The sequence below is a fragment of the Elephas maximus genome, chromosome 2 (assembly GCF_024166365.1).
Source record: "Elephas maximus indicus isolate mEleMax1 chromosome 2, mEleMax1 primary haplotype, whole genome shotgun sequence".
In the NCBI taxonomy this organism is placed as follows: Eukaryota; Metazoa; Chordata; class Mammalia; order Proboscidea; family Elephantidae; genus Elephas; species Elephas maximus.
The window spans coordinates 37,114,148-37,134,561 of record NC_064820.1 but is presented as its reverse complement, the minus strand read 5'-3'; the positions used below and the strand labels follow the sequence as shown (position 1 = coordinate 37,134,561).

Sequence of the window (20,414 nt, the reverse complement as noted above, 5' to 3'; positions counted from 1 at the left end):
ATATTTCCTGGGCAGAGTTAGCCAACTCAGAGGTGGGTGGTGGACAAGATGCATCGAATAACGGATGCTCTGGGTAAGCAGAGGACTCATGGATTCATTTCCTTCACTATGGTGGGCCCCAAGGGACAGAATCTAGAATAGTATTCTAGTGGGGGGCGGGGGGGGGGGGTGAAGAAAGATAGCCTGAGCCAGAAAGCAAAGGAAAAGAAGTAAAAAAACAAAAACATGTATGCAGGTTCATCAAGCAGGGCTATAAAAGAAGAAAAGGAACAAAGTTAAGTATCAGGTTAAGCAGAAACTCAAGTGAGCCTTTCCCCAAATGAGAAGGAAATGAAACACTAGTGGTTTATCCAATTACTTAAAAAAAAAAAAAAAGTAGCCGAAAGGAACGCTAGTTGACCTCTGAAACTTTTAAAACCTGAGGATAGAGGAATCTCAAGAAGCAGGTGGTACAGGTTTTGGCCCTTACTAGCCCACTGAGGGCATAGGCTTGAGAATCATCAACAGCAGATCTGGTTCATGAACCTGCAGAGGGTGATTCTCCAGTCAGACAAAAGTGGGAGGAGGGATGTAGCTTTCTTCAGTCTAAGCGCTTTTGTACCAAGAGGCAGTGGAAACAGAAAAATGGCCCAGGACTGAAAACGCCTGCTCCCGAGAATGTGGACACTGCGTCAGCAGCACCGTCTACACCCAATGCAGTGCCAGGGAGTTCTATGCTCGTATTTCAATGTATAAATGAAAATTGAGAGGTTTTTAAATATGCAAGAGAAGCACTTTAAGTAGGACCAGGTTGATTTTTCAACCCAGACTGGGAGAAGATTCCTGCCAGTTGAGTTTAAGTTCACAATCGTGGACTCCAAACAACTGACATAGACTGGCATCTTCGAGTCAAGATTTTCACCATAAAAATTTTTTTGATGTTACTGAGTCTGTGCTGTTGTCTGTTAGGAGATAATTCTCCATGGGTCTCTTGCATTTCTGTAAGACTTGCAAATAGAGGCACTGGCTGTCCTTGCTCCCAATCCCTTCCAAAGATGTTTGTATAGTGAACAGCCTTGAAAGAGATAGTGCCTCTCTCTAGAGAAAAGGGTAAGTTTGTTTGCTGTTCAGATAATGTCTCCCTTTGGAGCAAAGGCCAGGCAGATTTTCTTCCAGCCCATTATAAAAGATTTGCGTTCCCTAAGCTCAGACTCCTCAGCTATGATGCAAATTCTCTATGAATGCATCCACCTGAGCCCTACTTCATTCCCCCCATGGCACTTGGGAAGCAAGAGAGAACTGATGTGGACATGAATCATGTGGTACTTGCTGTAGCATGAGGAATACAATTATCTATTTCTGACCCAGGAGTCTCATGTCTTCTGCCACCATCTATGAAACTGTTGAGTAAAATCTCAGGCTTTTTATAATCCTTGACTTTGTCTTTGGCAAAATTAAATAAGGTCTCAAGACTATAATTTTGTCTGGGATATCTGTGTAGGGGCTGGAGATTGGCTCATTTTCTAAATGTCAAGGGTGTGGGTCAATGTTCTATACCATTTGTGGGTGCATTTACTCATTGGGTCATTTATACTTCACTAAAAAGTAAAGCACACGATCACCAAAGAGGACATTCACAGGGCCACCAAATACATGAAACGATGCTCAATATCATTAGCCATCAGAGAGATACCATTTCATTCCCACTAGGACGGCTAAGATTAAAAAAAAAAAAGCAAAAAAACAGAAGAACAGACGATAACAAATGTTGACAAAGGTGTAGGGAAGTTGGAACCCTTATCCATTGTCAGTGGGAATAAAAAATGGCACAGCCATTGTAGAAACCAGTGTGGTGGTTCCTCAAAACACTAAAAATAGAACCATATCACCCAGCAATTCCACTCCTAGGTATACACTTAAAAGACTTAAAAGCAGAGACTCAAATACATACTCGTACACCAATATTCATTGCAGCACTATTTACTATAGACAAAAGGTGGGAACCACTTAAACGCCCATCAACAGATGAATGGATAAACAAAATGTGCTACATAAACATACAATGAAATACTACCCAGGCAGTAAGAGAAATGAAGTCTTGATACATGCTACAATATGGATGGAGCTGGAAGACAGTATGCTGAGTGAAATAAGTCAATCACAAAAGGACAGATATTGTATGATCTCACTTATATAAAAAGACAAGAAAAGGCAAATGTAAAGAGACCAAAGTTTCTTACTGGTTACCAGGGGTGGGGGGGAAGAGAGACACAAGCGTTATTCCTTAGGAAGTACCGACTTATGGTTTATGGTGATGGAAAAATAACATTAAGGGTAAGGTTGCACAGCTGATTAACAGAATTGCTGTCAATAAATTGTATACCTGTAAAAAGTTGTGTGATATATTTATAACAATGTTGAAAAAAAAAAAACCTCAAAAACCAAAACAACAACAACAAACCAGAGTAGCTGCTGAGTCTGCTTATGTACAATCAAACACCTCAAGGGATCTGGTTTCTTGGTTTGGAGTTCTAAGGTCATGGTTTCATGGGACATCCCAGTTAATTGGCCTAATTTAGTGCTCCTGTTCTATTCCTAGTTTATTGTATACTACCTGGATCTTAAAAGCTTGCAATTGGTCATCTAACATACAAAAATTGATCTGTATTCACCTAGAGCAACAGAGGAGGGACAGTCAGGAATAGGAGGAGGAAATGCCTCCATGAATAACTGCCCCCTTTGCCATGAGACCAGAAGAACTGGATGGTGCCCAGCTACCACTACTGAACATTTTGATCAAATAAGTCTATAGAAGAATCCTGATCAAAAGGGGGAAAATTCAGAATAGAATTTCAAATTCTCATGGAATCCAGACTTTATAGATCCATGGAGGCTGAAACTACTACCCTGAGATAATCTTTAAACTTTAAACCAAAAATGTCCCTTGAAGTTTTCTTAAAATCAAACAATAGTTTAGCTTAACTAGTAAAGAATGTCTGCCCTGAGCACTGCTCTCTTTTAAGAGTATCTCTATGTGACCAATTGACAATAGCAACTGGAAAGATGAGACAGGAACCCTAGGGGGCAGTGAGTTTATGTCAATGAGGGAGGAACAACTCAGAAAAGGAGTGAGAATGGTTGTACAACCCAAGGAATATAATCACTGTCACTGAATTGTACCTGTAGAAATTGTTGAATTGGTATATGCTCTGCTGTATATATTCTCAACAACAACAAAAATAAGTTACAAATGAATAAAACACAGGAAAGACTTGCTGTTGAATGAATTTAACTTTCTTGGAGCTGAAGGAACCACATTTATTCCAGTGGAAAACAGCCCAGGCTGCAGACACTGAAAATCATAACCACTCTCCAGCATCAAGAATCTAATTAGCTAAGATGGAACAAAATAAGAAATATAAGACATCAAAGGCACCTTTAAGTGCTTTGGTCTTTTAACTCAAAACGTCAATGAAATTTAAGTTTGGATGCTAATTACCTCAGATTTTAATATCTTTGGATTGTGACTCGCAAGGAGATTTAATAATTGGATGTTTACTTCCTGAGAATTTGATAACAGAGGTGTACATTAAAATTTGGGGCATCTACAGTGTTGGCCCCCATGCGCCTGTCAACTCTGTCCTACTGTGGGGACTTGCTTGTTGCTGTGATGCTGGGAGCTATGCCACCAGTATTCACATACCAGCAGGGTCACCCATGGCAAAGAGGTTTCAGCTGAGCTTCCAGGCTAAGACTGACTAGGAAGAAGGACCCAGCAGTCTATTTCTGAAAAGAATTACCCAGTGAAAACCTCACGAATAGCATAGAACATTGTCTGATATAGTGCTGGAAGATGAGCCCCCCAGGTTGGAAGGCACTCAAAAGACAACTGGGGAAGACCTGCCTCCTCATAGTAGAGACGACCTTAATAATGCGGGTAGAGTCAAGCTTTTGGGACCTTCATTTGCTGATGTGGCACAACTCAAAATGAGAAGAAACAGCTGCAAATATCCATTAATAATCGGAACGTGGAACACTCAAAGTATGAATCTAGGAAAATTGGAAATCCTCAAAAAATGAAATGCAACGCATAAACTCACTAGGCATTAGTGAGCTGAAATGGACTGGTATTGGTCATTTTGAATCAGACAGTCATATGCTGGGAATGACAAATTGTACAGGAATGGTGCTGCATTCATCATCAAAAAGAACGTTTCAAGATCTACTATTAAGTACAATGCTGTCAGTGATAGGATAATATCCATACGCCTACAAGGAAGATGAGTTAATACAACTATTATTCAAATTTACAAACCAATCACTAAGGCCAAAGTTGAAGAAATTGAAGATTTTTACCACTTTCTGCAGTCTGAAATTGAACATGCAATAAATCTGCATTGATAATTACTGGTGATTGGAATGCGAAAGTTGGAAACAAAGAAGGACCAGTAGTTGGAAAATATGGCCTTGGTTACAGAAACAATGTCGCCGATTGCATGATAGATTTTTGTGAGACCAATGACTTCTTCACTGCAAATACCTTTTCTCATCAACATAAACGGCGACTATACACATGGACTTAGCCAGATGGAATACACAGGAATCAAATTGTCTATATCTGTGGAAAGAGATAGGGGAAAGCTCAATATCATCAGTCAGAACAAGGTCAGGGGCCGGCTGGGGAACAGACCATCAACTGCACATATGCAGGTTCAAGTTGAAACTGAAGAAAATTAGAGCAAGTCCGCAAGAGCCAAAGTATGACTTGAGCATATCCCACCTGAATTTAGAGACCATCTCAAGAACAGATTTGACTCACTGAACAGTAACTAATGACCAAAGACCAGACGAGTTGTGGGATGACATCAAGGACAAAGAAAGCAAGAGGTCATTAAAAAGACAGGAAAGAAAGAAAAGATGTCAGAAGAGACCCTGAAAATTGCTCTTGAATGTCAAGCAGCTAAAGTAAAAGGAAGAAATGATGAAGTAAACAAGCTGACCAGAAGACTTCAAAGGGTGGCTTGAGAAGACAAAGTATTAAAATGACACGTGCAAAGACCTGGAGGTAGAAAACTAAAAGGGAAGAACACACTCGGCATTTCTCAAGCTGAAAGAACTGAAGAAAAAATTCAATCCTCGAGTTGCAATATTCAAGGATTCTACAGGGAAAATATTAAACGATGCAGGAAGCATCAAAAGACGATGGAAGGAAGACGAAGAGTCAGTACAGCAAAGCGAACTGATCGACATTCAACCATTTCAGGAGGTAGCATATGGTCAGGAACCAATGGTACTGGAGGAAGAAGTCCAAGTTGCACTGAAGGCATTGGCAAAAAAAAACAAGGCTCCGGAAATTGATGGAATACCAAGTGAGACATTTCAACAAACAGATGCAGCACTGGAAGTGCTCACTTGCCTATGCCAAGAAATTTGGAAGACAGCTACCTGGCCAACCGACTAGAAGAGATCCATATTTATGTCTATTCCTAAGAAAGGTGATCCAACCGAATGTGGAAATTAGTGAAAAATATCATTAATATTGGGAAACCCTGGTGGCATAGTGGTTAAGTGCTATAGCTGCTAACCAAAGGATCGGCAGTTCGAATCTGCCAAGCACTCCTTGGAAACTCTATGGGGGCAGTTCTACACTGTCCTATAGGGTCGTTATGAGTTGGAATCAACTCGATGGCAGTGGTTTCGTTTTTTTTTTTTTTTTTTTAATATCACATGCAAGCAAAATTTTGCTGAAGATCATTCAAAGGTAGCTGTAGCAGTATATCAACAGTGAACTGCCAGAAACCCAAGCTGGATTCAGAAGAGGAAGTGGAACCAGGGATATCGTTGCTGATGTCGGATCCTGGCTGAAAGCAGAGAATACCAGAAAGATGTTTACCTGTGTTTTATTAACTATGCAAAGCCATTCAACTTTGTGGATCATAACAAATTATGGAAAACATTGCAAAGAATGGGAATTCTAGAACACTTAATTGCGCTTACGAGGAACCTGTACATAGATCAAGAGGCAGTCGTTCGAACAGAACAAGGGATCCTGCATGGTTTAAAGTCAGTGAAGGTGTGTGTCAGGGTTGTATTCTTTCCTCATACTTATTCAATCTTTATGCCGAATAAATAAGCCAGGAACCTGGACTATATGAAGAATGGGGAGGCAGGATTGGAGGAAAACTCATTAATAACCTGTGATATGCAGACAACACAACATGGCTTGCTGAAAGTGAAGAGGACTTAAAACACTTACTGATGAAGACCAAAGACCACAGCCTTCGGTGTGGATTACACCTCAACATAAACAAAACAAAAAAACCCCACAACTGGACCAACAAGCAACATCATGATAAATGGAGGAAAGATTGAAGTTGTCAAGGATTTCATTTTACTTGGATCCACAATCAACAGCCATGGAAGCAGCAGTCGAGAAATCAGAAAACGCATTGCATTGGACAAATCTGCTGCAAAGCATCTGTTTAAAGTGTTGAAAAGCCAAGATGTCACCTTGAAGACTTAGGTATGCCTGACCCAAGCCATGGTGTTTTCAATCGTATCACATGCATGTGAAAGCTGGACAATGAACAAGGAAGAGCAAAGAAGAACTGACTCCTTTGAATTGTGGTGCTGGCAAAGAATATTGACTATATTATGAACTGCCAAATGAATAAACAAATCTGTCTTGGAAGAAGTAAAACCAGAATGCTCCTTGGAAGCAAAGATGGCGAGACTATGTCTCACATACTTTGGGCATGTTATCAGGAGGGATCAGTCCCTGAAGAAGGATATTATGCTTGGTAAAGTAGAGGGTCAGCAAAAAAGAGGAAGACCCTCAACAAGATAGATTGACACAGTGGCTGCAATGACGGGCTGAAGCATAACAATGATTGAGTGGATGGCACAGCACCAGGCAGTGTTTCATTCTGTTGTACATATAGGTTCGCTATGAGTTAGAACTGACTGGAGGGCACCTGACAACAACACATTGTTGGCATTTTCATTAGTGGAAGATTATTATGTTGACATTGTATCTCATTGCAGAACCTCTAAAATCTGTACTGGGCAAAGCAACTGGACATAATTTCAGATGAGAGACAGTACAGGAATTGAGCTTTAGCTTCTGAAAAATCTTGGCCTTCTAGGGGTGGGGAGATCATCATTACCCACCAGATAGGCCGTTGGCCCAAGCTAAAAGTCTAGTACTTAAAAATGTCATATAAGTGGCGTTCAAAGCATTTATTTGATCGCTTGGAAGACACTGTGACTAATATACTATTTAACTTCTGAGCATCATCTGTCTTTCTCATCTAATTCCTGAAGACCTACAAACAAACCACACAAAGTGTGGCTTTTATCTCTACCCATTTCTATCATACAAGCATATCTGCTCCCAAGAAAACTTCAGGGGGACTGGCTGCACCCAGTTTATGCCACGTTTTATGGTCCCCAGCTCTTGAAAAACAAGGATCTGCAGATGCAACAGAAGGCACTCAAGCTCCCAATTCCCTGGAAGCCTGGTTGGCTCATCCTCCTGGTCAGTATCCACAGGATGGTGGAGCATGACCATTTCCCTTTCAGTCACACTAAGGTTATTTTTAGGCTGCCAAAGGAAGCTGATTTTCCAAATCCCTGGGGCAGATGTTTGAGTGACCAAAGGAGAACCAGACGGCCATCGGAAAGGCCAGGGCTGGGCATGAGGGACTGTACGGAACAGAGGAACCAGAGCAACAATGCATCTGCACCAAGGAACAAGAAGTTTGCAAGCTGCATGGAGAAATTAAAACATGAATCTACTGCTACAGTAGACTCACTGCTTTCCAACAGAGAGTAACTCAGAAGTGAGGAGAAAGACAATAGAACTAAAGAGGAACACTTGGAAAAGCTTAGCAAGCTGTGGGACACGCAGAGTGCATATGTACAGAGGTCATCAGAGGCGGCTGGGGGAGGCTGCAGCTGATGCCCACAGAGACGCTCAGGCAGCGGCTCTGCAGATGGAATAATGTTGCCCTTGTTCTGAGTCCATTTCCTGTTTCCTCCCATTCATCATCCCCAAACAATCTGAATGGGCTTAGCGCACTTCGTTGATGATTACGTGGATGATTTGTATGCATACAAAGAAATAGATCTCCTGGTTCCTCAGCAAATGGAGGGAAAGAAATCACCTTTTAGGGCTCAGGAATGTAATCGATCATTAGCTCACATCTGACCCTTGGTGGTGTGCTTGTATGTGTCACTTTCCCAAAGAGAGAACAGTGCCCTCAAGTGACTCAATTCTTGGAAAATAACAGGGGATACGGGTCATAAGAAAAAAAGTCTACTTATGTCCCTCTTTGGAAGAGCTTTCAAATTGAGGCAAGGCAAATAAAGAAACTCTCTATGAAGTAGGCATCCCTCCTCCTGGTCTTATTTCCATGCCCAGTGGGTGAGAAAACTGTGGCGTGGGGAGCTCTTCTTTGGGTTTATGGGCTGGCTACTAGAGGCAGGTCCTTGGGAGTTTCTCAGCAGGAGTTTGTTGCTGGGTTCACTTGCATTGGACATGTCTCTGGCAGCAGAACTATGACATGCTTTATTCTCAATTCCAGGGTGAAATCAGAGGGCTGTGTGTGTGTATGTGTGTGTGCTTATAGGAAGATCTCAAGACATGAAAAAAAAGCAGACATGGGAGAGCAGTCAAAAAACGAAAGCACGTATAAGAGACCTAAGGAGTAAGCAGGAGGTTTGGCAGAGAAGCAAGTAAGGGACAAAGTGTCAGAGATACCCTAAGATAAGAATTCCCTGGGTGGTACAAATGGTTACTAGCTCAGCTCCTAGCCAAAAGGTTGGCAGTTTGAACCCACCAAAGGTGCCTTGGAAGACTGGCCTGGCGCTCTACTTCCAAATGCTTTTCAGCTTTGAAAACCCTATGAGTGCAGTCCTACTCTGACATGCTTGGGGTTGCCTTGAGTAGGAATCCTCTCGGTGGCAACTAACAACAACCCTAATACTGTAGCTGAGTCCAGTCCAATTCAGCAATAACAGTGAATCATACCAGATTTCCACAGGGCCTTTCTTTTTTCTATACATACCTTTTAGAGGGAGTCTCATGTTATTACATGGTTTATTGTAACAGAAAAATATTGTTTCAGCCAGGCATACCATTTAGGTAGGTTTCAGATGAAGAGTAACTGGTCACGTTGTGATTAAACTTTGGTCTGTTGTTAAGTTCCCAGCAGCAACCTAAGGCCTTCTGCTGCCTTTTCCAGACCAATACAAGCTGTACTCTGAATTCTTTATTTTCCAGCAGTGGTGCTGAGTTCTTGCTGATTTGCTGATATATATCTCCAAGGGTATGTACTTCTTTAAGAAAATGACTTGAAAGCTGAGATGTGCTATGTGGAATCCACATAGGAAGCAGAATAATTTCTGTCTCAGGGGTCAACGAACTACCACCTAGGAGCCAAATTTGGTCCAACACCAGTTTTTATAAAGTGTCATAAAGTTTCACTGGACCACAGCTATGCCCGTTAGTTTATGTATTGTCTGTGGGCTGCCAGATGAATGGTCAAATCATTCTTAGAAGAAATACAACCAGAATGCTCCATAGAAGCGAGGATAGAGAGACTTGGGCTAGCTTAAAAAAAAAAAAATTAGCTTACTTTGGACATATCACCATAATCTCTAAAAAAAAGGCACCATGGTTGGAGTAGAGGGTCAGTGAAAATGAGGGAAACCCTCCATGAGATGGATTGACAAAACAGACACAACCATGGACTCAAACATATCAGCGATCATGAAGATGGCACAGAACCGGGCAACTTTTCGTTCCATTATACATAAGGTCGCCATGAGCTGGAGCCAACTCAACAGCAAGTAACAACAACATGCTTGCTTTTGTGCTACCATGGCAGGGTTCAGCAGTAGCAACAGAGACTGTATGGCCCACAAAGCCTGTGATATTTACTAACCAGCCCTTTACAGAAAAATTCTACCAAACCCCGATCTGCAGGAATAAATCACATCTTAGGCCTACCCAACTCTCCTGCCTCCATCCCTATTCAAAGTCATTGTGAAGAAACTTGGCAATTTTTAGAAAATATAACAAGTTGAAGGGAAGAGACTGACAAGTAGGGATGTCTTAAGGAAGCTGCTACGGGAGGTGAAGCTTACTGGTTTACCATGGTATTTCCTCTAAAAACATCCTTGTCATTCAGGCTATGTGATTTTATCTTTAAATTTCACTTTGAAATGATACCAATTAGAAGCTCATTTGGAATAACAAGGATTCTCTTTTAAAAATGTGCATACTTTTCTAAGTATGATAGGGTTATTGGCTACCATTTAAATTGGTTTAATCAGATTGCTTTATTAGCAAACATACCCAGGACTAGCTGGTTAGAAGAAATGGAAGGGTTTTGTTTGCTTATTATTACTATCATTATTTTGTTGTTGTTGTTGGTGGTGGTGATGGTGGGAAATAGGGAGAGAATAGTCACAAGAAGAATAAAGGAGAAGTTTCTATAATAAAGGAGCTTGGAACCCCTTAGAAGGTAGGAGACTGCAGGTACTCAGTGGGCGTGTGTAGAGCATTTGTGAGGGCACTAGGCTCCAGGAAACCTGTGAAGAGGTACTAGCCAATGAAAAGGAGTGGATGGTAGCGGGTAGGAGTGTTCCAAATGTAAACCCAATCCCACTCAAAATTTTGTTTAGGGTCATCCATGCCCCAGAGAAAAAGGAAGGAAACTCTATTCATCCTTTCCTCAACCACTAAGGAACCCTTGCTCCCAGCAACCACCTGGAAGGCTGGCCCTGATCCCTCCCTCCCAGTGACCTGCAGTCACTCAAAGTGCTTCCCACCCTTCCTTCTTCATGGCCACCTCTCCTCCAGTACAGGCTGTGTCTACGTCTCAGTGGGGCTGTGACAAAGACCTCCAAACCATCTCTCCACCTCCATCCCGCCGTTCTTTGATTCAACTCTTCCTCTACCCCACTGCTTGAGTAACCTTAAAGCACAAACTCTGACCCTGTCACTATACTCAAAAACCACCAGGGAGTCACATTAATTGTGAAATAAGTCGTAATTCCTTAGACTGGAACTAAAAGCATGAGTTGAACATTTGTTTTTAATAGACTATCAGTTGATCCTTGAACAGCTCTTAAAATATTCTATTTCTGGACCATTGTATCTGTTAGTTTTTCTGCTCTAGAGTGCCACCAATTTCCATTTGTTCCTGTGGGAATCCTATGGAACCATCAGAGATATCCCTTCCCCCCCACCAACTGAATCTTCGCTGGTCCCTGGAAGGAACCAGATTTCCCTCCTCAAAGTCAACACAGCCGTGTGGGTCCCATGGAGCTGTTATACAGAAAAGGGGCATTTGAAAAGTATATAGATAACTAGAGTTCAATATGGAATATAACAAACTTTGTAAGAGAGGAAGAAAGACTGTATCCATCACGCCTTTGTTTCCCTAAAGCACTCAGCACAGTGCTCAGCATGTTGACGGGGATGTTAAGCCAGCCGCAGTACAATGTTGACTCATATTATGAACTGATTTTGAGCATCTGCAGGACCTGTAATAAGACCTCTGAGACTATATCTGGATTCAGTAGGAATGATTAGAGATGTCTGCTCTAGGAGTTGAACTAGGGGAGGGGGTGGCATGCGGGCCACCTTTTGCCACCACTATCTCAAAAGATAATTCCACAAGGATTCAAGGATTCATTAGGTAAATATATTTGTTTCTAAGGAGCCTTGGTGATATAAGTGTTTTGCGATTAGCTAACCCAAAGGTTGGCAGTTCAAACCCACCGTGCGACCCTGTGGAAGAAATGGCTGGTGATCTGCTTTCATAAAAATCGCAGCCAAGAGAAACCTATGGAGCACAGCTCTACTCTGTAACACATGGGGTCTCCATGAGTTGAAATCGATATGATGGAAAAACAACATTGTTTCTAGAGGGAAATACCCAAACAATACAGTTTTACCAACAAATTTTTGAAAATACCTACCCATTTATAAATCAGGGGCTATCTTTCTGATTTTAAGTGCTAAAATGTGACAAAGAGACAAATGAAATTGGTAGACAGAGGGGAGATAAGTGAAGCCTGGAGTCATTAGTAAAGTCTCCTTGAGGAATGAGGGCTGAGAGGCTTCAGAACCTGGAGAGTCAAGGAGGGGAATAAAGAATATTTCAAGTGAAGGATTAAGAACAAGAACCAGAAGGGAGATCCATGCCTCTCATTTTCCGCAAATTTCATTTGCTGAGCTAAATCAGCACTCATGGAAAAAGCCAGGCAAGCAAAAACAAGCAAACAAACAACAAATAAAAAGCTGGGCAAGCAAACAGTAACAATAGGGGGCAGGGGTGGGGAGAATTCTAGTCATTTTGAATAGCTCTATTTATTTGTGAAATTTCTCTTGGATTCCACAGGGAAACTTCTGACCTCTTACATTTGGCTTTGTTTTTATTTCCCATGCTCTTACTACACGCTGCATAAGATGTGTACAAAGAGAAAACGATCATGGGGATGGAACAGGACCACATAGCATTTGGTTCCATTCGCTGCGCATTCAGGTCACCATGATTTGGGGCTAGCTCACTGGCAGCTAACAATAACAACCACAAGAGAAACACACCGCCCAAACTCCCAAGTCTTCACATGAGCTGGGTCTTCTTCCAACACTGAATGCCCATTTGTCTAACTCACCTATGCAATGTCAAAGGTCATTTCATCATTTGCCTAAAAACCAACATAATAACTGGAATTGAAACTAAGCGGACACATCCTGTTTCTCTCAGGAAAGCAAGAATCTGGCTGTGTGTATCAGCATAATCTCCATTTACAGTCCAAAAAAACACCAACATACATCTCAAGGATTTCTGCCACCTACAAGGCTTAGCAAAGCTCATGAACGAAGCTGAGTCACATTATCTAGTCTTTTGCTCTGTGCAATTGCCATCGTTTTGGCTACGGTTGAAGATATTCTAATTTCTGTTTCATTTCTGAATTGCCACCTTCCTTCAGGTCTTAATATAGGCTACTTTCCATTTCAATGTGCAGCCCGCAGACTCAAATCCACAAAGGATGTGTAAAACTAAATTTAAAAAAATAGGCGTATATTTAAGAGGGAAATCCGTAAGAGGAGGCAGGGTCAAAAGGCATACTTGGATACTGTAATGAAATATGCAAAAACAGGAAGCAACTTACCCGAAGAAATAAATTCAATACTTTAATAACTTTTCCAGTATGATTGTCATAAAAGAAATAAACTTGAGGGCAAGGAAACTTTATTACATGCTCTAGTAATCCATATTTTATTTTCATTGACATTTGAAGGAATTTTTCAAACCCGAAAGGCAATAATAAAGTTGACTGCACGTTAAGGGGGGTTTCTTTAGATGAACTTAATGACAATGCTGTTATGTCAGACTTTTTAGATTGTGTAGCCACCAACCAGGCCCCTGGGTGACGCAAATGGTTTGCTCTCGGTATTAACCTAAAGGGCTGGCGGTTCGAACTCAATCAATGATGCCATGGAACAAAGGCCTGGCAACCTACTTCTGTAAAGATTACAGCCAAGAAAACCCTATGGAGCAGTTCTATTATGTAACACATGGGTTACCATGAGTCACAATTGTCTTAATGACAAAGGGTTACCACCAAGCACCCCAGCGTATATTTACAAACTATGAACAGATGCGACTATGCTAATGTATACACTGTAAAACACAAAGCAATCTAAAATAAGATAAATATACACAAGTTCTAATAATTTCCTCCCACACCAAAGGAATCCTCTTGCTCCCCAATCCCTCCCTGGTGTGCACACCCACTCTGGAGATCTCTGCGTTATGCGCCTAAGGTATACAATATTTACTTTTCCATGCAAATCACTTGACTTGCTTGGTTCCTTAAAAACTGTAAACTGCTTGGGTGAAAATGCAGCACAGAGCCAGGTAGCTAGTTGGAACAGGGCCCTGAAAATGTGCCACGAGAATCTAATTCAAATTTTAGCAGTTTTCTAGGCCATTCATCCAGGCCAAATAATTATTCTTATCTTCTTTCCCCTACCCCATCTATTTAAATAATTGCTTCATCTCCTTAAAAGTGAAGCCAAACCAAACAAAAACCACCCCCAATTTAAAATCTTGTTTTTTTAGACCAGCACTAATTGCAGCTTTCTCTGTCTTATTCCACCCTGCCAGTTTTACATCCTACACTGCATTTTCACGCCACCTCTTATCAACGTCCAGTGCCAGCTGACGTGTTGCTTAAGGAACATCTGAGTGAGCTGAGACCTCCTTGGGAAGCGTGGGACTGAGGGGAAGGGGAGGGCAGCTCACGGTTTGGGGCAGTGGAGAGAAAAGCATAAAAGGCAGGGCACTGTGGATCAGGGAGTGTCGCTAGCTGCCTCGGGCTGGGGCCAGGGAAGAATATAGTTTCTGCACTGACAGCTTCAGTCCATGTACCAGAAACCGGCGTCTGGGAAGGCGAGAGGAACCAGGGTGACGAGCAAGCTTGTGCTGTGAGGGAACCGCACCAGCTGGAGGATCTGGGTTCCCCAGTTTCCACGCGCCGCAAACACATGGCCTCGCTCACTGGCCCTAAACTGCTGAAAGGAGGCGGGCAGCTGAGGGCTTAAAACCTCCCCTTATCCCAAAGCCATGCAAAGACAGGCCTCTGGGTTTTAGCCAGCTCCCAGCCACCAGGCTCTTAGGAGCCCTGCTACCTTGCTTCGTATCACAGAAACCGCCATATGGCAAACAAAGGGTGTGTTGGGAACCTACTGCTTTCTTCAACAGCTACTAGCTTCCAAGGTTTGCTTCTTAAACCTGGGTAAGCTTCAGCATCACCTGGTGTGTCATCTTGGCTAGGATATGATTCTCAGTGGTTTTGCAGACATTGGGCTGGTTGATGACATGTGACATGACATGCCGTGGCATGATGTAACCCAACAACTTTCTGTGATGTGATCTGATATGATCAATCCAGTTAAAAGGGGAGTTTCCTTCAAGGTCTGGTCTGCCTCCAGAATACAAATAGATGTTCTGGCAAAGCTCGCTCTTGCTCCCTTTCTCGACCTTGTACTCTTCTTGAACTTGTTGGCCCCCCATAATCCCATGAGGTCCTCCACAATACCGTCAGCCAACAGAGGTCTCCAGCCTGTTGCTGCCTGACCTATGAACTCGGGACTTGCTAGCCCCAAAACTGTATGAACCATTTCCTTAAAACGGCTCAATCTCTCTCTCTCTCACCAGGCCTTTATGCCAAGGTGTCTCTAGGTGGACTCGAACTTCCAACCTTTTAGTTTGTGGCAGAGTTCATTAACCATGTGTACCAGCAAAACCAAAAAACCAAACCCACTGCCATCGAGTCGATTCTGATTCATAGCGACACTTTAGGACAGAGTAGACCTGCCCCACAGGGTTTCCAAGGAGCAGCTGGTGGATTTGAACTGCCAACCTTTTGGTTAGCAGCCGAGCTCTTAACCACTATGCCACCAAGGCTCCAGGAAAGGAAAATACAAGGTGCATTACATACTGGGGCCCAAGCATATAGGATACGTGTATGTGAGAAGACTTGTTAGAAGAAGAGAGTCTTGAGGTCGGATAAGTGGAAGCATGGGGAGAAGGGAAGATACTCCTAACCCAGGGAGCTGAGTATAGAGGTCTATAAGCAGTCACTGAGATTGTCCTGTGCTCAGAGGGACCCTGAGGCAACAAGGCTCCCTGACACAGCCCACCACCATCCATACCAGCAGCCTGAGCTCTCCAGGCTTAACACCCTACCCTCACGGCTTTAGAGAAAGAACCTTCACTTCCCTTACAAAACCTCAGGGAGCAAGTACTGGTGTCCCTCTGCGTTAAAAGTTTCATTCTGTAAAGATCTGATTTCAAAGCAGACACTAGAATTTTCCCATTTTAAAAACAATCATACCTGTACGCTCTTGGTGCTCACTGTTCTTTGCATTAGGCTGTAAGTTTAATTGGCCAGAAAAACCTAATTCATTCCCCAAACAAGAGACAGTTTCTAACCCAGGGCAGGCTGAATCAACTAGAAATGATACTTTCGGATGCTGCAGTAAAAAGCTAAAAAAAAAACCAAACCCACCGCCGTTGAGTTGATTCCGACTCATAGCAACCATATAGGACAGAGTAGAACGGCCCCGTGGGGTTTCCAAGGCTATGGTCTTTATGGAAGCAGACTGCCACATCTTTTTCCCGTGGAGCGGCTGGTGGGTTTGAATCACCAACCTTTTGGTTAGCACCCGAGCACTTCAGCCACTGTGCCACCAGGTCTGCAGTAAAAGCTGCTAATAATGAAAAAAAAAAAAAACACGCTGTCATAAGCAGGCACCTTTCGAAACATTCAGAGCCATGCTTCTTCCATTACGCAATCCCAGTAAAACACAAGAGGTCCTCTCCTTTCCACATGAGGATCAATAGCTTACTCCAACGATGTTTATTCTTTCTCCTGGAAAATCTCATTTTTTTTCCCACAACACTGTGATTGGGGTTCTCATACCAAAGAATAAATCATCAACCACCGATCTTAGACTTACAGAATCATAAGGTCCAGCTTTGCTCTTCTTGCCTTGTGAGAGGCGAGGTCCTTTAACCACTCCTTCTCAAACCTGAATGCCCCAGAACTTTTCTGAGATTGTCCCAAACTGGTGATTTAAAAAATGTTAGAACTGACTCCCTTGATACCAAAGGAAGCCAGATACAGATCTCCTGATGGATGTGCTAAACAAGCTCTTCCTGGCCGAGCTTCAACAATTGCAGATTTGGCAAAGACAACCATTACTTCCGTTTTTATTTTTTTGGTCTTTGTTAAAAATATACAAAGGGAGTCAGGCTCCCAATCGCTGAGGAGGTATCACCCCTTTCATGCCCTGTTCCACTGAAACTCTTCCTGTTCGTTTTTTATTCACTCTCACTGAAGGCCAGAGCATGGACTTCTTATTTTTTTTTTTCCTGAAAAATCTTATTTTTCAGATGAACTGTAATTGTTTACACTTGAGAAAACCCCCAAACCAAACTTGTTGTTGTTGAGTCTATTCCAATTCATGGCCACTCCATATGTTACAGAGTAGAACTGCTCCATAGGGCTTTCTTGGCTATAATCTCTATGCAAGCAGATTGCCAGGCCTTTCTTCTGTGGTGCCACTGGGAGGGTTTGAATGGCAAATCTTTAGGGTAAAAAAAAAAAAAAAACCTGTTGCTGTCAAGTCGATTCTGACTCAGCGACCTTCTAGGATAGAGTAGAACTGCCCCACACAGGTGCGATGCAAGAGGAGTGAGGCAGGAGAGCCAGAGACTCAGGGACCCAGCTTGGGCCTCAGGAACGTCAGAGAACCACATGAACTTTAAGGGAAGGATGGGAAGTGTTCAAGGAATGACACGAAGTCACAGGAGAGACCCTCCTTCCTGCCCTTCAGCCCCCCATTATATTCTAGGCATTATACCACGTCCTAGGGATAGAGAGGTGCTTAAGGCATCATAGTCCCCGCCCTTGAAATGCTTACATCTAATGAAGAAGACAGAATAAATAAATTATGTAAACAGATAAATTATGAAAGCAAGGTGGTGAGTGCGATCACAAAAATATATACACAGAGCTACTCAAGGGCAAAGCACAGACCATGTAACTCTAGGGGACCAGGGAAAGGTTTATTTGTAGGAGACGGGTGATGTTTGGGCTGGCTGACAAGGATCTTGCCCAGCAAAGAAGCAGAGAGGATGTACGAGGTAGAAGGAACAGCAGAAGCAAAGGCACAAATAGTCCCAGAGCATGTTTGTGTGGAGCGCTGCTCAGGGTGTTAGGAGGGGAGAGACGGTACGTGTGTGTGGGGGTGGGGGGGGACAGCTGATAGGAGCGGAGTGTCTGTGTGTGGGGGGGACTGTTAGGAGCAGAGTGTGTTTGTGTGTGGGGGTGCTGATAGGAGTGGAGCATGTGTGTGGGGGGCTGTTAAGAGCAGAGTGTGTGTATGGGGGGCTGTTAGGAGCAGAGTGTGTGTATGGGGGGCTGTTAGGAGCGGAGCCTGTGTATGGGGGGCTGATGGGAGCAGAGTGTGCCTGTGTGTGGGGGGCTGACAGAGAGACTGTGTATGCACACATGTGGGTGTGTGTGTGTGTATATAGGGCCATTGGGAGCATATTCCAAGAGAGAAGGCAGCCCATGTTAAAATTAAAATCTAGTTAAGGTTTAAACCCCAACTCCATATTAAGGAGCTGGGATTTTAACTTCAGAATGATTGAGAGCCACTTACTGATTTTAAACAGTTAAGTGACATGGCCCGATTCTCAATTAAAATATTACTGTCCTTGCAGAGCAGAAGATGGCCTGGAGAGGAGACTTAAGGAAGAATGGCCAGTGGGGGACCAGGACCACAGCTGGCATGGGGGAGTGGGTAGGATGGGCTAAACTTAGGTATTTCTGAGACCAAGCTTTAGTCTTCAGTCCTGGATGTGGTGGTGGTGGGGGTGATGGTGAGGGTGCGTCATCACTAAAGCCAGACCCACTGAGATGGATGGAAATTAATGCAAACACCTGGAATTTCACCATTCCTGCTCTTTTCCTTACTCTACTCCTCAAACTTGACATGCACCATATGGTTTTATTCTAAGCATAAAAAAAACTTATTGAACAGAAAGTCTCGTTACCATTTATTGTAAAATAAATAATGAAAAAGAAATAATAAGGGTACTCATGGCAGATCCTTAGTATTTGTGGTACGTTTGCTCAACCTAAGTGCTTGGAGCCCACCATGACTTACAGGTGTAGCAACAGTCAATGGCAGAGCGGAATTTGGCAGCAGGTTTAATCACTGCCATCTGTGAAATAAAAAGCTTTCGAGGTTTAGTTGATTAAAAGTCAATACCAGGTTTCTTTAATGGAACCGGTTCAATTTTAAAAAATTATAACTCAAAGAGTTCTGGATTGTGAATGTATGACCAGAATGTATCCCACCTTCCTCTCTCCCTCTCTTCCTCTTTCTTTCTTTCATTTCCCTAGTAGATCAGCTCTTTTATAAGTCACAGCAGAGCAGACCCTTGGTGGACTGTAAAGTCTTGTATTGGCTGCCCCTCTCTTGCCTCCTGATACAGCAGCACTGGACCAGGCTTGGTTCTCCCAGGGGCCTCACCTTCTAGTTACCATTCCACCCACATCTCTATCATCCCATCTCAAGCATTTCTCCTCTGATCCTGGCACCCATGTCTTCAGGACAGCCTGAGAGGCCCAGAGGCACACTTACTGCTCCCTGGACAGAAGATGAGCCGGTTCCTTCCTCCTCTTCCCCATCTGGCTCCTGGTCTTCATTGTCGGTCCAAGAGGACACATCCTCCACCGAGCTGGTCAGATCTGGCAAACTCTTGGATGTTAACCTGAGGATGTCCTCTGCAGAGCTCTCCTACGGGGACATAAAGGCCCACGGATTATCCCAGGGCACCACACAGTTCTGGCCGAGGGAAAGGTCAAGGCTGAGGCAGAGTCAGGCTGTGGTGGCTATGTACAGCCCATCCACAGACTACATGAAAATATGCCTTCTGCATTTCCAGGCTTGCAAGGCTGCCTCAAATGCCATGGGTATGGACCCAATTTAAACCCAGACCATTTGTTTTTCCTCGAAGAAGCTGTGTTTCTTAGATCAGTGCTTTTACAGACAACACCAGCCTCCTGAACGTTAACCCTTCGGTGCCTTCCCCCTGTTGCTTTCAGGATACAGTCCAAACCCCTTTGCTCTGGGCCAGCATTCTGAATATCTGGCTTCTGCCTAGGTCTCCAAACTCATCTCCTTCCATTCTCCCCTCCACCCCACACCTTCTATTCAAGCCATACTGACCTCCAAACACACAAGGCTCCCTGTGCCCCGCTGCCTCCACCAGCAGTACCCTCTGCCTAGTCCAAGCGCTGTTGAGTCGATTCTGACTCAAGGCAGCTCCATGTGTGTTAGAGCAAAATTGTGCTCCATAGGACTTTCAACGCCTGATTTTTTGGAAAGCAGACTGCCAAGCCTTTCTTCCAAGGTGCCTCAGGGTAGACTCAAACTTCCAACCTTTTGGTTAGCAGTCCAGTGCGTTAAAAATTTGTAACCCTGGGACTCACCTCTGCCTAGGCCACTCTTCTTCCATGACTAGGAACTACTTCCCTGGGCAAAGCTTGAGCTTGAGCTCCTTCTCCTTCTCCAAGACTTCCTGAATCACCTTAGACGGTGTTCTCACTGTCCCTCCTTTCTCTCTATTTTTCCCACAGCAGAATATATCTAACTTTATCTGTCTCCCTTGCTTGTCTGGGAGTTCCTCAAACTTAACGCCATTCTACTTATCTCTTATTCCCAGGCCTACCACAGAGCTCAACTATCCATTCTATCCCCTGCCCGACATTGCTCATCTCACTAGCGTATGTTCATTGGAAAGAGATGAGATTGGCTCTTGAATCAAAAGGCT

At 43.3% G+C, this 20,414-nt stretch overlaps 1 protein-coding gene across 10 annotated transcripts in view; it reads right to left on the bottom strand.

The window, feature by feature from the left end:
• The window catches only part of PDZD2 (PDZ domain containing 2), a 575,078-nt gene that overhangs the window by 67,578 nt on the left and 487,086 nt on the right, over positions 1-20,414 (bottom strand). For 9 of the 10 annotated variants that reach the window (XM_049861669.1, XM_049861661.1, XM_049861662.1 and 6 more), the window contains one exon: positions 19,223-19,378. The exons of the other annotated variant lie outside the window; for it this stretch is intronic. In XM_049861669.1, coding sequence (XP_049717626.1) covers positions 19,223-19,378 — 156 coding nt within the window. The remainder of the gene's footprint in view (positions 1-19,222; positions 19,379-20,414) is intronic. 10 annotated transcript variants of the gene reach the window in all.